We start from the raw sequence: 22,397 nt of genomic DNA, 5'->3' as shown, positions 1-22,397 counted from the left end.
GGTGCATAACGTTCTACACCCACATTAGAATCTCAGAAAGATCTAGATGTACAAAACCCTCTATTTATGCTGTATTTTAGAAAGAGGGGGTGTATCACATGGGTGTGAAATTCCTTAAGGAGCACCGTTTCAGAACTCATCAAGGCCACCCAGGATTCTTTCCTCTCCTAACTCCATGAGCCTGAACGCCAAGTACTGATGTAACCCAACACCCTCCATTGTCATTCTCTCATGACGATGGAGGCTTGTGGAACATACCCTCTAAAAATATCTGCATACCCATCCCTTTGGGGTTCTAGCAGAAGCAAGCAGGAGGTGGCTGGAGAAGATGAAAATCCCAGCCTGCTCCAGGCAGATGCTTGGCCAACAGCGCTGAAGGAGGCTTGGGACAGTGGCCAGTCATGCCAGGCATGGTCACCCGAACACCAGCAATCCTCAAAGGGCATGATCACAGCACTTCATGTCTTTTTCTAGACTGTCAGGCGCGTAATGGGAGAGTGGTAGCTTGCGCAAAGTGCAAATCTTCACTTGGTTCTGTACGGTTTGCTCATATTCATTTCAGTTTGTTTGGCTTTACAATAGCTGTTAGTCCTTATATATATAGTGGTCAGTTATACAACTTCCAAATCTTTGTATCGCAATTTGCATGAAGTACTAGGCTCGTGGTATTATGCAGACATATGATATATGTTAAATATCAAAGCAAACATTTTCACATTAAGAATTGCAAAACTATTTAAAACATTTTTTAATCAACACTGACTGACATCTAGGGTGCTTTCACACTAGGCCTTGAGTCTGTGACCAGGACTGATTCTGCACATTTGGCTGAGGGACTCGTAATTGCAAGTTTGCTTCTGAACTATAGATCAATTGCACAATTCCATACATCACTTTTGTGAACACAGGTTTGCAAAATGGTAGGCACTAAGTTCATCCGCTTGCGTTTTCCTTTGGTACCAACATTCAGGAGATGAAGAACAGTGCTTTTGAATGCACAGCATACCATCGTGCAGGCATATCTGCAAAAACAAGAATGCAATCTCTTATAAAAAGACTTTGAGCCATGATAGACGTGTTTTTCGTAATGTTGTCAGTGCAAGCACTCACACCACAAAGGTAAGCTAATTACAGTGTTCCAGTCCTACAAAGATCTTGCTGAAACAGGAAACTTGAAACAGGAAGACATGTTGGACCAATCACATTACTGAGCACACAGCCCCAAAAGCGAATAGCTTCCACACCTCATGCAGACCAAACCATAGTTCGGTTGAAGCGAGCCCTAAGCCACCATGTTCAAGAAGACCAGGGATCAGTTCTCTGGCCACTCCCGGGCTCGAAAACAGTTTTCACTAAATGTAACAAACTCTCATGCAGAGTCCAGAAAAAAAATCATAAGTGTGAAAATAACCTTAATCAAAGACAAAGACCAAATCACTGCCCTAAAAGTTCCGTTTGGCTCCTTTAACAGTCTAGCAAGACCCGCTGAGATCATTCACTACCCTCATGGGTTTGCTTCCTCACACAAGCTGGCTTTTGGCGCTGTCAGGACAAACGGTGCGGGTGCTCAGCAAGAAGCAAGGTCATGGAGATCCAAGGGATTAGAGCTCAAAGTCAATACCGGGTTGCTCTCCGCCCAGGTTTAGACCCATTAATCCATTAGATCTAGACATTCTCCTACCTGAATCCCCCAAAGAGTGGACAGGGGATCAATGGCACTCTGCTTAAGCTAACTGATGGCCAGGAGTCATGCTTCTCTCTATCAGCTTTTTTAGCACAGGGTAAGAGGAATAATGAAATGCAAAGAGCAGTTTGCTAAGCTTAGAGAAAACAGACTGGACATAATTGTTTTTCAATGTCCATATATCAGAAGATGTTCACGTCCCTGGTATGCAAGGGTAATAAGCCATACATTCGTTCAAATAAACGGATGTATCAATATAAAAGAGCTTACAAAAACAACAATCTTTTTAAATACTGGTCATACCCTTGCAGATTCTATGAGCAGATGTTCACCTGTTCACCATGGGACTTGATCATTGTTTTCTGATTTAATTCTGTCCTCCAAAGACATTGAATGATGCCATTTAAAGTAAGCCCTGCAATATCATGTGCATGCTTTTGGTCATTTGTCAATGTCTGGCGAGACTGCTTGCTGCAGAGACATTCTGGTGACATTTATCACTCCAGGACTTTCATCTGGGGGTCAGGCTCTGACACCTCCCTGACCTAATATTATTGAATCTTTTCTGCACTTAAATATTTATAGTGGTTTAATTGATGTTCTCTTCACAGCTATGGAGAGCTCCTGCTGTGGGGCCCCAGACCCCCGACTGAGCTCGCTCACTGATTTCCCTCCACGGAGCCTCCCGCTGGGACCGAATGTTGAGGAGGAGGGGGCTGTCTTTGGCCTGGACTGTACCGCCAATCTGTCAAACCACCAGAGAGAGGGGACGAGGGAGAGAGACAGAGTAAAGCGCAAGAGGAAAAGAGAGACGAATGGACAGACTGGAAGAAGGATATAAGTCTACGAAGGCTTTTGACTTACTAGCTGACTAGCAGACATTTCGGTCTGGATATAAAGACAGAAAGAACAAAAGACAGAATATAGCATGACTAAAATTAAATAAAAATATATGAACGTCCTGCTTGCAACACCATGTGATTTATTTTTATTTAAATAATTGTTACATTATATAAAATACTGCTGGGATGGAAAATTCCACACATTATGCTATATGTTATATATCTCCAAATATACCTGATATTGTCTCATTTAACATCGCAAATAGATAGATAGATAGATAGATAGATAGATTTCCTGCCCATTTTCCATACAAAAAGGAAATTCTGACTTATATATTTATTTGTGACTTATTTATTTGCCACCTTTTGTGACATGAAGACTAATGTAAAAAAATAATAATAATAATAATTATTATTATTTAAAAAATGTATGTGCATTTTTGATAAGCGATAAAGTAAAACCAGTTCTTGGCACTGCTCTCAGACTTCTGGGCTCTACTGTATTATGCCACTCCAGTATATCTAGCAGTAGCCATTAGTTCCAGAAATTTGACCCGGCTGTGCCATGAGCTGGAGTCCAGCATTAACAGCCCTTGAGCTGCAGTTCCTGAGAAAGCCCTGGGGAATCCGCCATTGTATCTGGTGTGCACTACTCCATCTAGCTAGCACTGCAGCTGATCAATAACCGCCAGAGCCAGATTCAAACATTCAGTATGAATACAGACCAGATCATGAGCCGCAGTCCAGCCCATCCACTACACACATACACACACACACACACACACACACACACGCACCGGTTTATTTAACCCATATGTTGTGTTCTGGTCACAATGTTTTTTTAATAAGCATAAACCATAATAAAATGACTTTTCCATTAGGAAACATTTCTCTAATAAGCAGGAATAATCAAATTTCAAAAATCATAAATTACAGAGATGATATTCTGATCATCTGTTTAAATTCCATGTTGAAAATTTAACATACAACAGAGTTTCCACATGTTTCCAACATTTCTGACAAAGGTTTTTATTTATTTATTTATTTTCATTTCACTGTATTTATTATGTAAGAAGCTGCTGTGTGTTCCCATAAATATTATTTATTTCATTATTTATGATTTATTATTAATATATATTCCATTTATTATTTATATTTTGTGTGTTTTGCTATAAAATACGCTAAGAATTAAACAGGAAGGGTGGCAAATTTGAGCTCAATCCCAGTGAACAGTTTTTATTTCAGTGTTAAAGCAATTAAATATTAACTTGTTTGAACAAACCTAACAGCCAGGATGGACTTCTACCGCACAAAGCGAGGAACCACGACTTCACGTGCACTTTTTCACTTTTTTCCTGTAATCATTTCCTCTCTCGTTTTCTAAAACATTTCACAAGTGGTGAACTCTCTCCAGCAGCTTTGCCAAGACACCCCCCCCCCCCCCCCCCCCCTCGCCCCCAACTATCCACCCGAGCTCAAATTAAGAATTTATTTTAACCGGCGTGCAGCTCCACTCGACACATGTTGGCGTTTCCTGATCAAAGGTGTGCGCGTTCCTTTTATTGCAGTCGGGGAGAGCTGACACACACGAGAGGACATTAAGATTGAATAACCTTCACACCAACACCCACTTCTCATTATTGGAGGAAAAAAAGAATTTTAAAAAAAGGCAGAAAGAGAGAAAAGTCGTAAAACTTCTAAGCACCTTTCACCCATGTGAGTCACCGTGTAGCGCTACAGAGAACGAGACAGAGCCAGCGAGTTTCTGACTGCTGAAACGCAGCAGCTAAATATACATACATCTCTGCATGTGTGTATCTGTACATGCGTAAAATTAATTTTAAAATACATTCATACAAACATAAATAAGAGATGGAGGGTATGGCTTCAAATTTACAAACCTGTTTTTTTGTAAGAAAAAGTTTAAAGTGTTTTTTTAGCAGAAAAATGTAGAAAGATGTTTTTTAGTAGAAAAATGTATGGTATGTGTGGTAAAATAATTTTTAGTATTGATTTAGTATTTATATACATTTAGTAAAATTATTTTTTTAAAAAAACAGATAATGAGACACAGTTTCTTTTACTGGTCCTGGTGTCAGTTAGTACTTTAGTGAGGTTTGTTAAACTTGTTTCTAAAATTTGTTTCTAGGCCAGTAATAATCGTATCAATGATTTCAACTGAGAACTCTTCAACAGAGGTTTTTCTGGCCCGGAAATGAGCTCCGCCCACAGCCAGAGCAGAGCTTTACTGTATGTGGTTACAATAGAAGAGGTAAGGACGGACAGTGTTATGCGAAAGGCTACTCTTTTCAGATTCAACTCACCTCGCATGCAGCAGAGAGCTCTAAAATTACAAACTGCTCCTTTAATCAGGAGTAATCATTGTTACACAGAGATTCTTTACCTGTACACAGTAGGACAGATCAGTAGCCTGGGTACCTGGGACAAGTAGATTTTATGTCAGGCAATGAATTTTTATTCATACTTGCCTGGTGTATAAGTAGATTTAACAACTAGAAAAAGAAAAAAAACTACTCCTTCTTGACTTTTATAAAACAAATGTTTTTAATTGCTACGTATGTTTAAACAGTGCAGTTCATGGTCATGTGACATACCTCGATACTGTAACTAACAGAGTGAAAAAACACTGAGAAACATCAAGTCCAACGCAAAGCTGATATATAATGTCCCTGCTAGCACAGCATGCAGTCACCTCATGGTTATACATCGAGAGAAAATAATGATGCTATTCAGACACGTGATGCAAGGACAGAACAAGACGTCTCATAGCTGACACGTTCGTCAACAACGTGGGGACATTTTACTAGGGGGCACAAACCCAATGTGCTACATGATCATATACTTGTTCATTTCCTTTAGCCTGTATTATTGTCTGTATTTTTATAACATTACATTAGTTAGCACAAAAAACATGGGACTGGGCAGCACGTTGGACATTTTACTTGCGCAGTTAGCTAGCTAATAAATGTATGATTCGTCCACCCCGATGTAGAATAATTTTGACTAACTTTTTTACTGTTAGTGAAAATGAATCAATTTCTTTTAAATTATAGTTAGTTGCAAATTAAATAATAATAAAATAATTTCACAGTCATATTAAAAACAACCCAGAAACCGTGAACGTTGTAATACATTAAATTTGATTCTTTTCTTTTTCACCAACGTTGACCAGCTAAGACCATTTGACTGGATTCATTTCCAGTGAGTCATTTATGCAACAAATCAAAACACATGCACATTCCTGCATGAACAAATCCCTGAATGAAAAAACACAGATACAAGTTGAGTTCAGATTCAGCAGATTCAGATTCAGATTCAGAGTCAGAGTCAGCACACCTGATTCAATCCATTCAGTATGTAATTATTAGCTGCTGAGCTGAATCAATAGTGTTAGAGTAGAGTAGCACAGAGGAACTGTAGGATGGCGACTGAACGATACTGCACGTCTGGCTCCAGACAAGTGGACTATTGCACGAGAAGGACGAAAAAAAATAGCGGGTACAGCGGGGATTTCCGGCAAAGTTCAGTCTTGAGTGTATGCCAGGTGTGTACAGTACGCAGTTTCACCATTCATGAAGCGTTAACTGTATCAAGTAATCCTTTACAAATAAAAACAAAGGCCTGGAAAAGACGACCTTAACCCCAAAGAGTCAAAAAAATCTTCTGTACTTCTGTATTTAAACCAGACTCCTCTGTGTCGTACTACATATGGATAATGTTAAAGCTTTTCCTCCCATAGCAAAGGAAAGAGAGAAGAAAAATGCAACTATCAAAGCTATCGGAATGAGAGCAGGACCCCCACTTTCTCTGGGTCACGTCCTCACTCTTGCAGGAAGGAGATATACTACGGGACGAAGAGTCTTGCCGTGGCACAGTCGCACAACAAAGGAAATGAATAATAGAGAGGCTGATTTCAGCAGAGCCAGAGGAGAGCGAGCTTCCCTCTCTATTCCCTCCCTCGCTCTTTCTTTCCTCTGGCAGCGGCGCATTGATCTCTCGTTTCTCCATCTCTCATTCCATATCATTCTCTCTCTCCCTCTCTCTTCCTCTCTCGGCACCTTGTATTCAGCTATCTAACACGAATACAAGTTACTCTGGTTTAGCCAAAACTGACATCCTATTTTACAGAATATCTCAAACCTGATGCAGGCAGGGTGGGGAAAAAAAACGAGAGAGCACAAAAAAGAAAAGAAAGGAGAAGAAAAGAAAAGAGAAGAAAAGAAAAGGGGGGTGTAGGGGTGCAGAAGACGCATGTGGTTATAATTACAGCCAGACACCACAGCACTCCAGCCAAGCTCCGGATCTTAAACACGCCTGACTTTGGAAAGAGAAAGAAGTAAAAGAAAAAAAACCAGCAGAATAAGAGAAAGTCTCATTAAATCCCTGATGCTACACTGTTCCTGAGCCTCACGCTAGCGAGCGTGCACACTTTTCCAGAATGGTTTCTTTCGTGACTAATTTTGCTTTTCTTCTGGGCACGTGTCAAGCAACGATGTGAGCTTTAGGCTGTTTTCCTTTTTCTACTGCTTTTCTCTCAAACTCGCACAAAGGCCACGGACGTACCTGGAGGCCAATTTATGAACTTCTCCTTACCACCAGGAGACTGAGCTGCATGTCTAAGGGAACTTTTTGTTTCCGCTGCACAAAAGTGCCAAAACTTTTGTTTTGTTTTCTTTTTCATTAGAAAATTGAAACTGTGCTTTTTCTTTTTTTTTCCATGGCTTCTGCACCAGTAACAAAGTTTCCTCCTCAAGATTGGCGCAATATAGGGTCGTTACTGATTGGTCATAATAATAATAATAATAAGAAGAAGAAGAATAATAATAATAATTAAGGAAAAGCCAAGAAAAAAAACACTTTTTCCATTCTTCTTCCTGATAGTCTTTTTAATATTAATAATAATAATAATAAGAAGAAGACTATCAGGAAGAAGAAAGGAAAAAGTGTTTTTTTTCTTGGCTTTTCAAGAAATTCCTGAAAGCATCCTGAAAAAAAACTGAAAATATCACCAATAAGAACAAAACGGCGCACCAGAGCACTGCTTAAAGACCGCTTCCTGTTCTCTCTAGAGAATCCACATTTATTAAAACACTTGTAAACTGGCATGGCGATGCAACTCTGAGGCCTGGGATCAAACGATTAGCAATTACTGTGTTATAATTATCACTTACAGTACATCATTCATCATCACACACTTCAAACTGCGTCGAGTTGTCAAGTGAGCTCGAGCACACGGTGGTTTCTGACACGGAAAAATCTACTGGTGTTAATAATAACGTGCAAAATGATATGGCATAGCCGTGAATTGTGGTCTACAGAACCCAGAATCACTTGTTACATCCGGGAAGAATTAAACCAGGAAGAACTATAAATATTACATGACTAGCAAGATAACTGCTCACATACGGCAAATACAAGAACCAGAATTTATAACGAACCTTAACTGTTGAAAAACACAAGTGTACAACTTTTACTTGTTTTGAGTGGTTTGAAGTTAAGTACTCAACCAGTCGGGCATTTAAATCATCTTCTTCCTTTATTTTCACAGGCTTGCTAACAATACATAAAATCTGGCTAGTTAGAATCCATGTAAATTAGATCATGCTAACTAGGCTAATGATCCTCCGTTCATTGCTAGCATCTAAACGACATACCCGAAACAGCACTTAGCTTAATTACAACTCATGCCGTCTGACTTTAGCGTTCAATTAAATTTAGTGCTCTTTCCTTTTTTGTTTCCTTGTACTGTACGACATTTCCTACACCACAATGCATCAAGAGAAACTGGTGATGAAAATCGAGTAGAGTAGAAACGCCGGTTAGCATGCTACATTTTCAGGTTTTCAGATGCTTGACTTTAAATATTCAAATCGCAAAAACCTTCTGAGGCTTGTATTGTCTCTGTGTTTGCTGCCTCTGTGTTTCTGTGTCAAACACTACGGTGACCATTTTTTTCAGCGACGGCCAGTGGAAAACAAAGAGCCGATGGTTTTCGCTCGACGGCGATGCCAGGCTTTGAGAAGGGGCCGGTGGTCCCTCGTGCCTGCTGGGCGAAGTCATCCATATCAGGTTTAAAATAACCACACATGAGACCTAACCTTTACACGAGACAAATGAAAGAAGAGCCGGGCTCGGCGCACGTCAGGAGCAGGCCTCATTCATAGGCGGACCGGCCGAACGCGTGACCTGGATTAAAGCTCGCTGCCTGGAGGCCAACCCTGAATGTCACATGAGGTGACAGGAAGCATTCATCTGCTAAAACGCTGACACTGCAGCATGAAGAGGAGTGGAGAAAGCTGCAGAGGCTGACACGCACCAGTACACACCATCATCTTATACACACCATCAGGTGACGGAGCATGCAAGAGCGTGGGAGTTTATTAGCATAGTGAGATGAAACACAAACAGGTGTATGTGGTAGATTAGCCTACACCACAGCAATGGTGAATGTGCAATTCTGATTATTTTAAAGGATAAAAAGTATGATGTGTTGCTCTATAATAAATAAATAAACATTATCTGTGGTGTAAGAGGAATAAAACACTTCATTACAGGAAAATAATCAACTTCGTGGTAATAACAGTAACTCTCCTTTGAGTCAGGCTGCATTACACTGGCCTGTTGTTGATTATTTTCCTATAACAATACATGCCCAAATGTTCCATTCCTTACACAGCTGTTTTGATAAACTCTTTTACAGCAGATGGACAAACTGATGGCAACAGTTTGAGAAAGCCAAAGGAAAAAAAATATATAGGAAGACATGACAAACGCCAAACACAAATGAAATATTACCGCTTTGAATGGCAGCCTGCCCAGGAGTGTGCTGTTCCTCCGTCACATTGTCTTCTACTGCCATGGAGGAAAGAGAGGGAGAGAGAAAAACACAGAATAAATTAGTCACCGAACACGCAAGCGCAGAAATCCTTGGCTAAACAATCTCATCCTAATCTTCTGGAATCTCTTAAGCACAGCTTCAGTGTGTTGTTGTGGTTTTTGCATTGATATGCAGCCTGAGCTTTTTTTTAATGCGACTTTCTCTGTTTTCTCTTTTTCCGTCGGCCTGGTTCACCTCGTTCATATGCAGCAGGTTTTGCAGGGAGGCCCGCAGCCACCCACATAAATCACTTATTGAGTTGAGTAATAACACGATGAATTATAAAAAATCCCCCCCAAACAAAGATCTCGCCGCATGCCGTGGCCTGCTGTCCAATACATGAATAACTCATCGGGTTTGTCTCGCAACAATGCACTAACATTCTAATCATGAACCTCGATGCTGCAAACAGCTACAAGGAGCTGTGTACACTTTAAGGAAAAAAAAAAAAAAAAACAAGTGTGAGGTTGTCAGAGGTAACACTGCGCATCCTGTCTGTTTGGAGCCTCGTCACCTGCAGCACTTCTGCCTCCTGTCTTTCCATTAGCCGAGCCATGTCTGTGCATCCTAATGATTCTCAGCAACTGCTCGAGAAGCTACGCTCGTCCGCAAATGAACCCCCCTGCTTGTCGGCTATTTAGACAAATTCATTACATGGCAATCGAGCGCTCTTTGACGAGTGTACGGGGCGCCGGTTGTGGTTGCTCGCTGTAAAACTGTTTCATTAGAGGCTCCTTGCCTCACCGGCTAAAACTGGAAGCACTCCTTGTCTGTATGTCAGGTGCGGCGAGCTAAATGGATTTTAGCAGCAGGATGAGAACAAAAGACTCCCACCTGCTCCATGGAAAATGAGGGTCTCCGGGAGGAGGCCTGCACTCCTCGCCACTCCTCTCCCGCCGTCGGAAAGCCGGCCTCCATTATGCCTCGTTCCCCATCTACCCTTTCATTTCCCGAGCACGGCGAGTGGGAGTCGTGACAAGAGGGCCCTGCTGGGGGCCACCGGCCGCGCAGGAGGCCGTCTTGAACAGAGCCTTTTTAAAAAGTCCTCCATTTGACATAATTAAGTCAGAGGCTAGTGGCGCTGGAGTAGGTGGGCTGTGCGGGGAAAAACGACAGGGCAGCGGCAGGCAAGCTGCGTCAAACTCGCTTTTCTTCCGAAAAGCTCGGCGGGATCTTGAGTCAAAGCTTGCTGAGGAGAGCAATCAAAATTCTGACTGGTTGGATCATTACAGTGTTTTTTCTGCCATGTTAGTGCCAGGCTGACTGCAGCCATTCAAAAACTATAAGAAGTCTCATTTAAGTGGAGCCAACTTTTAGACGGGAAAAGCTGGTAAGCTCTTCTAAAGCTACGTCACAAAAGCATGCTCAATGTTTCAGTGATGGAAATCACAACCCACAATGGTCAAAGCTATTTAATGTATCACTGAGTTCTTATACTTAATATATTGTTAGAATTGAATGAATAAAAAGCTCTATGGCTGCAATAAATAGTCAAATGATTATTGTACACATTTAAATAATGAGCCAAATATTTGAATATTTGGATTACTTTTGTAAATTTACTTTACAGTTAAAGGGGTCCCATGCAGCCAAAAAGTTTAAGAACCCGTTCAATACAAAAAAAAATGATGACAGAGCATTCAGTGTACAAAAACTAGTCATTTATCTTACGCGTTTATGTAAATTATTTACCTGAAGGCAGCTCACTGGACCAGAATAGCTACAGGGATAGAGACATTACCTCAGGAAAGGAAGAAGTTTCACATATTTTCCATAAATCTTTCATTTCATTTACTCTCTCTGGTCCGATTAGTGAAATGACAGCATGGTCTATAAAAAAAAAAAATTGAAAAACGAAAGCAGAAGGTTTAAAAGTGGCATTAGCCTGTTTAAGTGGTCACGTGATTTGAATGGCTTTAATCCAAATCTCAGTTAAAAACAAGTAGCCTATAAGCAGACCTAATGTGTTCTGTCAGTGGAAATTTCAGGAATAAAACACTCCACAGCTGCAGTAAATCGCTAAAATATTACTGTACACATTTAACTAATGAGCCTAATATTTGCATACATGGATTATATTCGGAGGGGGTCCGTGAGATTTATTTTACAGATAAAAGGGGTCCCTGTCGGCAGAAAGTTAGAGAACGCCTTCACTACACAGTGTGTGATATTTTGTAATTGGTCATCATTTCTATAGGAAAGCAGGAAACCAGTCATGAGCAAAGTTATGACACAAATTGAGACCGGCTTGATGTCCAAATATTCCTCCCCGAAAACAGATGCACAGCTTGCGCACGTTCACGTGAGCTAAATGAATTTCTGTGGCGCGCTGGAGAACGGCGCATGCAGGAGCATTTTCAATCCGGACAGGAGGGGGGTTCTTAATAAATCCCCCACAGCCAAATGGGAGATGGGAGTACGGGGAGTTCATAGTTTTGTTTTGATTACCATCCCTGTTGGTGAGAACCGGGGAGTTCAGGCAGAAAATTCCTTTTAATGACACGATCAGAACTTTTGCATTACGGCAGCAGAACAGTCATTTGTCACCACGGCGCTCTCATTAAAAAAGTTTCTGTCGTTTCGACTGAACTGCACATATTCAGTGTTTTTTAGGGCCGCGTTTTTTATATACAGCACATAAATTCCTTCTCGGTTGGATGTTGTGATGGTTTATCCTGCTGAGGAAGTGATTAGCCATTAACAGTAGTGAAGATAAAGACTACTGCACAACCTGCCATACTGTCTCACGCCATCGATGGGCACACGTGGAGTTATGAATATGAAACCTGAGGCAGAGGCGCAGCACTGAGGAGCGAGCAGCGCGTTTGAGAATGGAAAGTAAAGTAACGCTGGGATTTGAGGGACTAAATACAAAGAAAATGCTAAATCTCTTTATGGAAAATGTGCTGATGTGCTGTAAAACGACTGGGGGTGTTACGATACAGTAAGCTGATGAAGCAATTTGGTTCATGATTCGTTGGTCCTACAAAATACTGAAGTAAACTGAATGAAAAGGATTCATGCTCTACATCTTAGCTTCATAAAACTGTAAACGAAATCAGAAGTTGGTTCCATGCTATTAAAAAAAACACTGGAAATTCGAATAAGGGTTTACATTAGGGGTCACTAACTGGTGGAAAGTATTTTAGTGAACAGAACTGAAAAAATACTGTAGAAGAGCATTCAGTGTATGAAAAACATTGGCTGTGGTTCAGTGACTCTAGTTTTCTAAACATGATCTTATCTCAGCTTCTGTATCAGATCATCTGTTATGGTTAATCCAATCACATACATAAGTGTAAATTATTCAGCTGAAGAGGCCCACGTTCACTGATTTTCATAGATTTTTATTTCATTTGCCTTCTCTGGTCTGATAAGTAAACTGACAACAAAAATATAAATACTTGAACTATTTCAAATTCAAAACAAATGTGTCTCATCCGTGTGATTTTTGTGACATGATATATTGATACACCACTAACCACAATCTGTGCAACCCTCTGCAAGCTGGGTCATGAGGTCATACCCTGTGACTCACTCACACACACACACATACACACACACAGTATACACACACTCATATCTGTTCCCTCAGTGACTTGCTGGACTTTTTTTCCTGGATGTAGTCACTCCATGAATTCTTTTCTGCTGTACAGCATAACACCAGTGATTTTCCTGCACAGCAGAAATGCTTTGTTTTTACATAGTTTTGATGATTAAAATGCTGCTTCGCCCATGCAATTGATATCAAAGCAAAAACCAAAAAAAAAAGGAAAAAATTTCATAGTGCCCTCTTGTATTCTCTCATCTCAACTCACTTCACTATATTTACAGTCTACTGATGCCTAAAACTGCACATCATTTACAGAATTATTAAAAATGTACCAAATATTCTTCACTGTTATTTTGGTACCTTCTGTAATTAAAGGTGCAGTCAGTGATTTTAAAGTTTTGAAACGAATACAGTTCCTTCCATCAGTGTTTTCTCCAAAGCCACACCCCCAAATTACATCCTCACTCTTAGGCTAGAATGCCTGAATGAAATGACTGAAAGGTGATCGTGTAAATATTGATAAGCCACAATATTGTTTATTTTATTTATTTATTTATTTACAGAACCACAGAGACTAAGGTTTCTCCTCCGTATTGATATTTTATACGAGCTGCCTGAATGTGAGGAGAAACTTCACCAACGATTAGAAAAATTGTTTTGATTTTTGACCATTTAACCCATTAAAAATAAAATCACTGACTCTACCTTTAAATCATTTATGTCTGAGGCTAAAAAAGCCTAGGATTTAGAGTCTTCCTGTCATGTTTGTTCTCACCATAAGACGTAGAAATAATAAAAAAAAAGATTAGTGCAGAAAAAAATACAACCTGTGAGTTTAATTCTATCCATTTTATACAGTTTGAACAAGTAAAAGTTCAGTTACAGCTATAAATAAATAAATACACTGGACAGCTTCAAATTATTCACTCAAGCTGAAACTCTTACATTTGCAGAAAGTAGAAAAAAGATTCACAAGAGAAAAAGACGTCTTGCTCAGATCACGCACTGACTTTAGTTCTTGGTGGCAAATTAGTGCCTCTTTCATCAAAGAACGCTGGAAAACATTAGCTAAGGCTAACGAAGAACAGCTTGATTCCTAATCTCTCAGAAGTCAGCTAGCATGGTAATACCTCTGCCATATAAACTAGCTGAATGCTATTCGCTAGCTGTTGTAATACCTATTGCGTGTACGTAGCAGCAGATAGACAGCAGTGATGTGTATTAGCTCTCTTACTCGCTGTCACATCTGTTAACATTTAGGTTTGTTGGGAATTTAGATTGACTCCTTGGAGCTAAATGCTAAACAAAGTCGGCTTATGACTTTTTAAATACAGGATGAAATGTAATGATGATGGAAAATGCAGTGAGGAGAAAGTACAATTTTTGTCAAAAGTAATGGTCATGATCAAGAAACAATGATGAAAACTAATGAATAATTCTGTAAGGGAGAGAGCTGTTGAACGCAGCATGCCGAGTTAGCATGCTAACAAAAGAAACTTTGAGCAACATGATGCATTTGTGAGTGAAGTGTTTTTATTCAGTGATTGTATAAGTTGAAGGAGATCACAGGATATTGTTGGTGAACATTCTCCTCCTTTTTAAACCTTTTTTATGTCTGATGTGCTTGAGTGAGGTTAAAAAGGGTGAATTTTGAGGTCAGGTTATCTTTAAAGATGACTAACTACAGCCATCTCAGAACTGCCATCTTACAGTAAGTCCTCGTCAGAAAGACATCGATTCGCCCTTCACACCAGAGAGACGCTCATACAGCTGTTTTTAAATAATAGGGGATGTTAGCGGAGCTGAACGGCGGCAAAATGGTGCTGTAGAACCAGAGGACTGACCACGAGAGAAACCCTCATGAGGCGAACCACCACTCAATTTAGAGCAGGGCACGATGGGTCACGCTGCCTCAATTAAGACTCGGAGCTAAGACGCCAGAAACAGGACATCCTCACAAGTAGCTACTGAATCCACATGCACATTATAATTATGCACATTATATATCATTGTAATTGGTGACTAGTACAATAGCTTTTTTTCCTCATTAGCAGTGTTCGTATTTAAGTCTTTCTGCTCCTGTAAAATCCTTTTAAAAAAAAAATATGTGGTGATCATTAGGACATTCTGTGGTACTGTAATAACATGCATTAAAAAGAAGCATGACCTTCATGGTAAGCAATATTAAAGGTTATTATTTAATCTAATGCAAATAAAGCCATGCCAAATGAGCGATGTCATTATTAATTCATACTAATCTCATTAGCAGCCATAATAAAACTGACAACAAGATATTTTACCATATTTGTAAAGACGATCGTTCTTAATTACTACACGTTACACGCACACACACTCCCAGCTGGACCAGTGAGAGATCCGAAAAAAAAAAAAAAAAAACACAGCCACCTACAATGACAAAAAAGAAAGAAACTGAGAAAAAAGAGGAAAAAAAAAAAACAGAAAAATCGGCCAGCTCCCGAGACACCATGAACAACTTACAGAGGCGAGTGTCATGAGAAGTGACAGCTCTGCTAATGGGATTTTTTATGGTTCTCTGACAGTTTTCTTAATGACAATGACATTTTTTTCTGTAATATTAAAGAATACTGATGGATGGTGTTATTACATGCTTATAACCATCGAAGTTCTAAAGCATGCAAATACAAATTCTGAATGATCACTAAGTTAAATATTAACCCCTTAAAGTCTTAGCAGTTATTCAGCTATTCATCACATTAGGAATAAAACACTTGGGAGCATGCTGTTATAGGAAAATAATCAATCACAAGGTCGAGTGATGAAATTTGATAATGAGATTTTTTTTCCAAAAATAGCAAAAAGTCACTGCAATTTGCCATGTTTTAGATAATAAAGAACAACACTTTGCACTTTTTTTTATCCATTTATAGTTACATTTAATGTTGTGGAACATCCACAAAACAAATTAGTTCCTGCTGTCTCTAAGATTAAAGCAGCTATTTAAAAAAGTCATTCCTTCATTAGCCTCTCTTTTTCTCTTTTGAATTTAATAAGATAAAAACACTGCTTGTCATGTTACCAGAAAGCACAAAGTCTTCTGTTCTGAAGACTTTCCCACAGAGGAAAACGTACTGACTGTTACAATACGTAACATATATGTATATATGTATGTGTATATATATATATATATATATATATATATATATATATATATATATATATATATATATATAATACTTACTGTTACAACACTGGAGACTCCTTCCATAAATGCTCCTTATGGAAAACAAAGTGATGTTACTATTTGTTACTACAAAAATGATAATGTATTCGAACCAGCGCATTAATATAAACCTGCAATTTGAATTACTCTTTATGATTATTATCTGATTATTCTGTAACCATTAAAGTAAATCTGGACCAGTCAACATGTCCTGGGAGTTTAAGGGATTAATGCACAGAGTAACTAAAACAAACTGTGAGCAATCGCTGCAGAATTGAAGAAAATTCGAAAATTAAGGTTGATCCAAAACTTTTTGAAAAAAACCACCAATCAAAAATCAGCAGCAATCAGTACAGTGAATACGTCACCATACATGTACGACTAAACCGTAAACACATGAGTCCCAAGAATTATAGTACAAAAAATAACTTTTTTGTTTGAGGACCTTAAAAATCTGTAAGAACCCTCAGGCATTAATCAAACATCGCAATAAAACCTCAGGTTATTCACTGCATTAATGCCCTTACAGAAAACTCAGATGACTACACATGTTCACATGCGATTTTCTCACGTGATTCATTTATTACACGTGAGATTCATTCTTCATATATGATTTTCTCACATGATTCTCACAATTCATTTATTTTCCAATCAGCTTTTTTCACGATTCATTTATTTTCACATGTGACTCTTTACTATTCACCTATTTTGACATGTGATTCTTATGTGATTCATTTATTTTCACAAGTGATTCTCATGCGATTCTTTTTTTTTCACATGTGATTCTTATGGGATTCGTTTATATTCACATGTGATTCTCAGGTGAATCATTTATTTTCATATGTGAATTTTCTCCCACGATTGATGAATCATTTTTGACATGTAGGGAATATCTTTTTATTTTTCATGCGATCACATATTATCCACATGATGTCACGTGTTTCACTTGCGCTTACACATTTCTCACGTAATCACATGTGAAATGTATGTGATGTGAGAATTTTGTGATGTTCAAGAACATTCTGAGGCAACGATACACATGGATGCACAATATACTGTAACACAATAATACTGTATAATCCGTGCCACAATGTGACGTTCTTAAATCCCGACCTTTCCTGTTTAACTTTGAACGTTTTCAGCTTCAGTCTCTGTGCACGCTGGTGTATAGAAGCGGCATATTTTTCAGGTGCATATGACACTGGAGTGATTTCATAGCACCCGAGATACAGCAGATAAATGGTGCAGAAAATATATTTATGTATGCAGGATTCCCTGCCAATAAAACCAGAGTGGTCGGTCGGAGACGCATTGGTGGATGGGCGCATGCTGGTGTCCAGTGATCACACGCCACAGCTGCGTTTCAGTAAGAAACAGAAGAGAGAAAGTGAGAGAGAGAGAGAGAGAGAGAGAGAGAGGAGAAAAAGAAAGAGCAACGTGGCAGGCGTCACGCATTCCAGAGCGACACAGAAGATCCAACTTGGCGACAAAGCACCGGAAAAATGGAATGACAGGAAGAATGTATGTATGAGCGACGCAGAAAGGCAGGACTGGGTAAATGTCAGACGCCGAGGTTGAAGTGTTTGCATACAAGCGGATGATGTATGGCCTCCGTCTGTGCCATATATTCCCTCAAGCAATAACGCCATCGCCGCTGTCTCACACACTATATTGAAAAAAAAAATGGCTTTTGGAAATTCACTGGGATCCACACGTGCAGGCTGGGACACTCGGGGTCACGTTTCACGTAGAACTTTCTCTCTGCTCAGAGATGTGCTCTGTTCCATAGCGTCTGGTTCAGGGGTTCTCAAACGTTCCATGATTCCATGATCATTATTTACCTTTTTAAATGGATACAAAATAATATTTTATCTATTTATTAGTCATAGAGCTTTTTATTCCTGAACTTCCCACCATCTGGATTAAACCCATTCAAATCAAATCTAATAACTATAAGAACCCAATAAATATAATATGATAATGGTGTGTTGTGATTCTGACCCTTGGTGCACCCCCCCGCCCCCCCCAAACACACACACACACACACACACACACACACTTTGAGAACCAGTGGTCTAGTCCATATGAGCTTTAACCTGGCTAAAATGCCTGAAATCTGAATGAAGTATACTTATTATAAGTATCAAAATCCAAAATCAGAACCAGAAACTTTTAAAGAACCAGTAAAATGTCAAAAACGTATTGACGATGAGTTTCGAATCCATTTCCTGCCACACGCGTGAACATCTCTTTGCCATTAATTCGATATAAAAGCACGGCCCCGGATCACGTGATTAAACAAAAGAGGCTCAAGTGAAATGAAAAACGCAACCCATACCAACGCCATACATTCGACGTTACTTCATCTTGAGTCGTGGATTAAGTGTGTATCTCTAAATGATGCCACAAATGTAAAGAGCAGATGAGCTTCCTGCTTCGCCCCAGTGTGCGCCTGCTGTCCGTCAACACGTTTCTTGTAAGAATGGAGAGATGCGATCGTGTTTGTATTCTCTTCTCCCCCGAGGCATTGATTTAAAATGGTGGCTGGAAGAACACACCGCAGACCATGTAATCTTCCTTTCAGATGACTTCCGAGAACGAAAGGGGCGTAGGGGGGTAAATAAATAAATAAATAAACAAACAAATAAATAAATAAGGGGGAGAGCGGGCAGACCGCAAGCTGGGAATGTGAAATCGCGGACAATTATTTGCTGAGCGAAATACAAAGCCTGCCAGATGAACTGGAGCTTAGCCATGAATACCAGTGGCTACCCTCAAAGGCTACAGGGGGAAAAAGTCTGCATTCGATTTACTTTACCGCCTGTGTGTGTGTGTGTGTGTGTGTGTGTGTGTAAGATCAAAGAGAAGTCTTTCTAGTCTTGTTTGCAAACGTGTGATTATGTGTGATTAAGCCCGAGTCCTTAAAGCCTGTGTTTGCATCTAGATAAGTTGAAAAAAAAAAAAACGACAGCCATGTATCTGTCTGCATGCAACACTTTTCCAACATGCAGCTAGTAAACATCACAAACATAACACATCGCTCTGAGGACGTGTGGAAACGTTCCTCCTCGATCCAGACTAACTAGTGATCAATCACCCATGACCCAAAGCTACTCACACACACACACACACACACACACACACACAAGGACACACTCACACACATTTCCAATTTTTTTCCACTCGAGTGATGCATCCTCTGAAAACGAGCCTCACAAAACTCACAAACCAAACTGTTTGTCAGAGTCCAGCAGAGCTTTCATGACTTCCTCTCTGTCTTCTCACACACCTGATCAGCTCATCAGCTCACTATTAAGTGTGTCAGAGCAGGAAATCATCAAACTGCGCTGGAAGCTGGATCCAAACACAGGTTCTGCTTTGTCTATCACAAAAAAGGCGTGCTCCTGCTCTTCTAAAAGTCGTGTCACATGACCAAGCTGATCTTATGAGCCAAAATCAGGGGTGATTTAAGTTAAACCCCTAACCTTAACATCTGCAACTCTGCATAGAAATGAAGTATGAAACGTCACAAATTTGCAGCTGGCATCTCCAAAGCTTAAACTTTTCTCTCTTCTCCCAAATGTTCATACGAGTTTGACCAAACCACAACACACTGTCCAAGTCTCACAATGTCTAATGCAATTCCTCAATATTTAACATACATTTGATTCCTAGTTTCAATATCTCCAAAGGGCTGGAGAAATATCTACAGAGCTCCAGTGTTAGAAATTGCCATGACCCTGAATTCTGAATTCCGTTACAGAGAGACACTCAGAGAGAGAGACACTGAGACAGAGAGAGAGAGAGAGACAGCGAGAGAGAGAGAGAGAGAGAGAGAGAGAGAGCAATTCAATGTTTTTTTTTTTTTTTTTTTTTAAATGTCCTCTTTGTAGGAAAATTGTAAACACCACCAAAGTTACAAAGTCCTACAGGCACTCTGGAGTAGCTATTATTGGTGTAAAATGATGCAACACGCACAGCCTTTACGCAACGCGCGTCGCCTCAGACCTGAAACCAAAGCGCGTCTGTGCTCTCAAACGGCGCCCGTTAAAACGTTACACCGCATGCATTGAGGTGCAGGAGAGAGCAGGCGAGAGCAGGCGAGGCGAGGCGAGGCGAGGCAGGGCTGCTACTGTCTGCTAAAATCCGCTCGGTGTCCGCGGCGAAAAAGCGGCACTTACCTCGGAGCGATCTTGGCTTGGCTTGCTTGCGGCGCGACATCCTACAGAGAAGCGGCTCGGGCAGGAGAGGCTGATCGGCGCACAATTTAGCGCAAGAACATCGCAGAGAATCGGCTCGCAAACGCGCTTTGGGGGTTTCTACACTTGGCGCCTTGTTTGTTTGCTTGTTTGCTTGCTCGCTTTTTTGGTTTATTGGTTAGAAAATCCGATCTGTGCAGCCTATTTCAGTGTGGGGAAAAGTGCGGGCGCGGAAGTCGCGGAGAATCCGTCGTGCGCGTCCATGTCCTTTCGCGAAACGCGTTGATTCCCGACAATAAATGATCTGATTGACGCAAGGAGTTGTAGCTTTACGCGTGGATTCTTGGCACGACGCGCAAAAAAAAGCCACTCTCAAAACGCGTGCTAAAAAAAATCTATCAAAAAAATCAAAATGAAAAAAAAAAAACACGTAAAAATGACCTAAACACTTTTTCCTCCTTTCCTTAGATTCATCTAAGTACTAAAAACTATTTCTCACTCCCGCTTTCTAATCATCTATTAATAATCTATAATCACATATAGCTACGAATCGGGGGTTTAAAAAAAATAAAAGTCTACGTCTTAATTGCTTTTTCTCTTTTTCTTCCTTAAAAAAAAAAAGCAGAGGAGGAAGAGGCAGACAGAGAGAGAGAGAGGAGAGGAAGAAGACTGCGCGCTCGCTCGTCACCAACCTGCGAGGTGTCGGACTGCGCCGCCGCTCCGGTAGTCCGGTACATCATAATGGAAAATGGAAGCGAGGCCCCCAAAGCCATGAGGACGGCTCCAGAGGGGGCCCGAGCCCACAGGGACGCGCGCGCTGCGTAATCACGGAGGAAATCATTGTCGGCCTGCCTGCCTGCCTGCGCTCGCGCACACACACACTCACACACACACACACACACACTCACACACACACTATACTACACACACACACACACACACACACAGTACACACACTACACACTCACACACACACACTCACAGAGAGGGCATGATTAAAATCCGAGGGGCGGCAGCAAAACGCGGACGCGCAGATTCCGATCCGGATCAGGAGTCGGCTCAGTGACACACACGGGTTGCCAGATTGACGATTTGTTGAACAGTTTGACATCAAAGCAAGATTTTAAATCCCTCCAACGTTATCTTTTATTACTATCAGATATGTCAATAAATTATAGCATATTTTTATTTTTATTTTTATTTTTATTATTATTATTATTATTATTTACAGCACTTCATTTTGAGTTGGAATCTCAACGTGCCTTATATAAAAGATTCTTTTAATTGACAAAGAATAAATAAATATAAGTATAAATAAAAATAAAGATTTTCAGTCCCTCCACTTTATCTTCCATCACCATCAAATATTAATTACTTTACATCACAGCATATTATTATTATTATTGTTATTATTATTATTATTATTTACAGCAATTTTCATTTGGAGTCAAAGTGCCTTACATAAAAGTTTATTTTTAAAAACGACAAAGAACAAAACAATAAATGATAAATATTAAACAATAAAGGATAAAAGAACTTGGACTTGAAAATAAAAATTGATTTTCAAAAAAAAGATTAAAAGCAAAACAAAGGATGTCACAATGGATAATGTCACAAATAATAAATAGGATTAATAAAACATAATTAAATATGATTGTGATTTATTATGAAGGATTAAATTAAGAATAATTAATCGTTTCAATTGTGATTATTCATATTCATTATTAATTAAAAAAAAACATTCTCCAAATTACATGTACTACACATTCACTCACCCTTTTAATTATATTTAATACATGCACTTTTTAAGTGCACAATTCTGACCCATTTATTGTGCCGCACAATTACACACACACACACACACACACACACACACACACACACACACACAGAGCACAAGACATTCTTTCAGTAGATCTTGATGGGAGGACAGTACTCAATACTTTACATTTTTTTAATAGCTTCTACATTATTTTAATATAACTGGAAACTCACTCGTGGGCCGGATTTAGCTCGCAG

The 22,397-nt window shown here is 39.8% G+C and overlaps 1 protein-coding gene across 7 annotated transcripts in view; it reads right to left on the bottom strand.

The window, feature by feature from the left end:
* LOC113526517 (zinc finger protein 521) overlaps positions 1–21,245 on the bottom strand; it is a 131,886-nt gene extending 110,641 nt beyond the window's left edge. For 2 of the 7 annotated variants that reach the window (XM_026913617.3, XM_026913619.3), the window contains exons 1-2: positions 20,361–21,243; positions 9,343–9,399 (exon numbers count right to left, since the gene is read on the bottom strand). In XM_026913617.3, the coding sequence (XP_026769418.3) occupies positions 9,343–9,399; positions 20,361–20,400 (97 nt within the window). In that variant the 5' untranslated portion in view covers positions 20,401–21,243. Of the gene's footprint in view, positions 1–9,342; positions 9,400–20,360 lie in introns of all 7 variants that reach the window. The other 5 variants (XM_053233606.1, XM_026913620.3, XM_026913618.3 and 2 more) reach the window with 5 other exon arrangements.
* Positions 21,246–22,397: the final 1,152 nt, after the last annotated feature.

Source organism: Pangasianodon hypophthalmus, chromosome 4 (genome assembly GCF_027358585.1).
Source record: "Pangasianodon hypophthalmus isolate fPanHyp1 chromosome 4, fPanHyp1.pri, whole genome shotgun sequence".
Lineage (NCBI taxonomy): Eukaryota > Metazoa > Chordata > Actinopteri > Siluriformes > Pangasiidae > Pangasianodon > Pangasianodon hypophthalmus.
The sequence above is the reverse complement of the archived record's forward strand: the minus strand, read 5'-3'. Positions and strand labels throughout refer to the sequence as shown.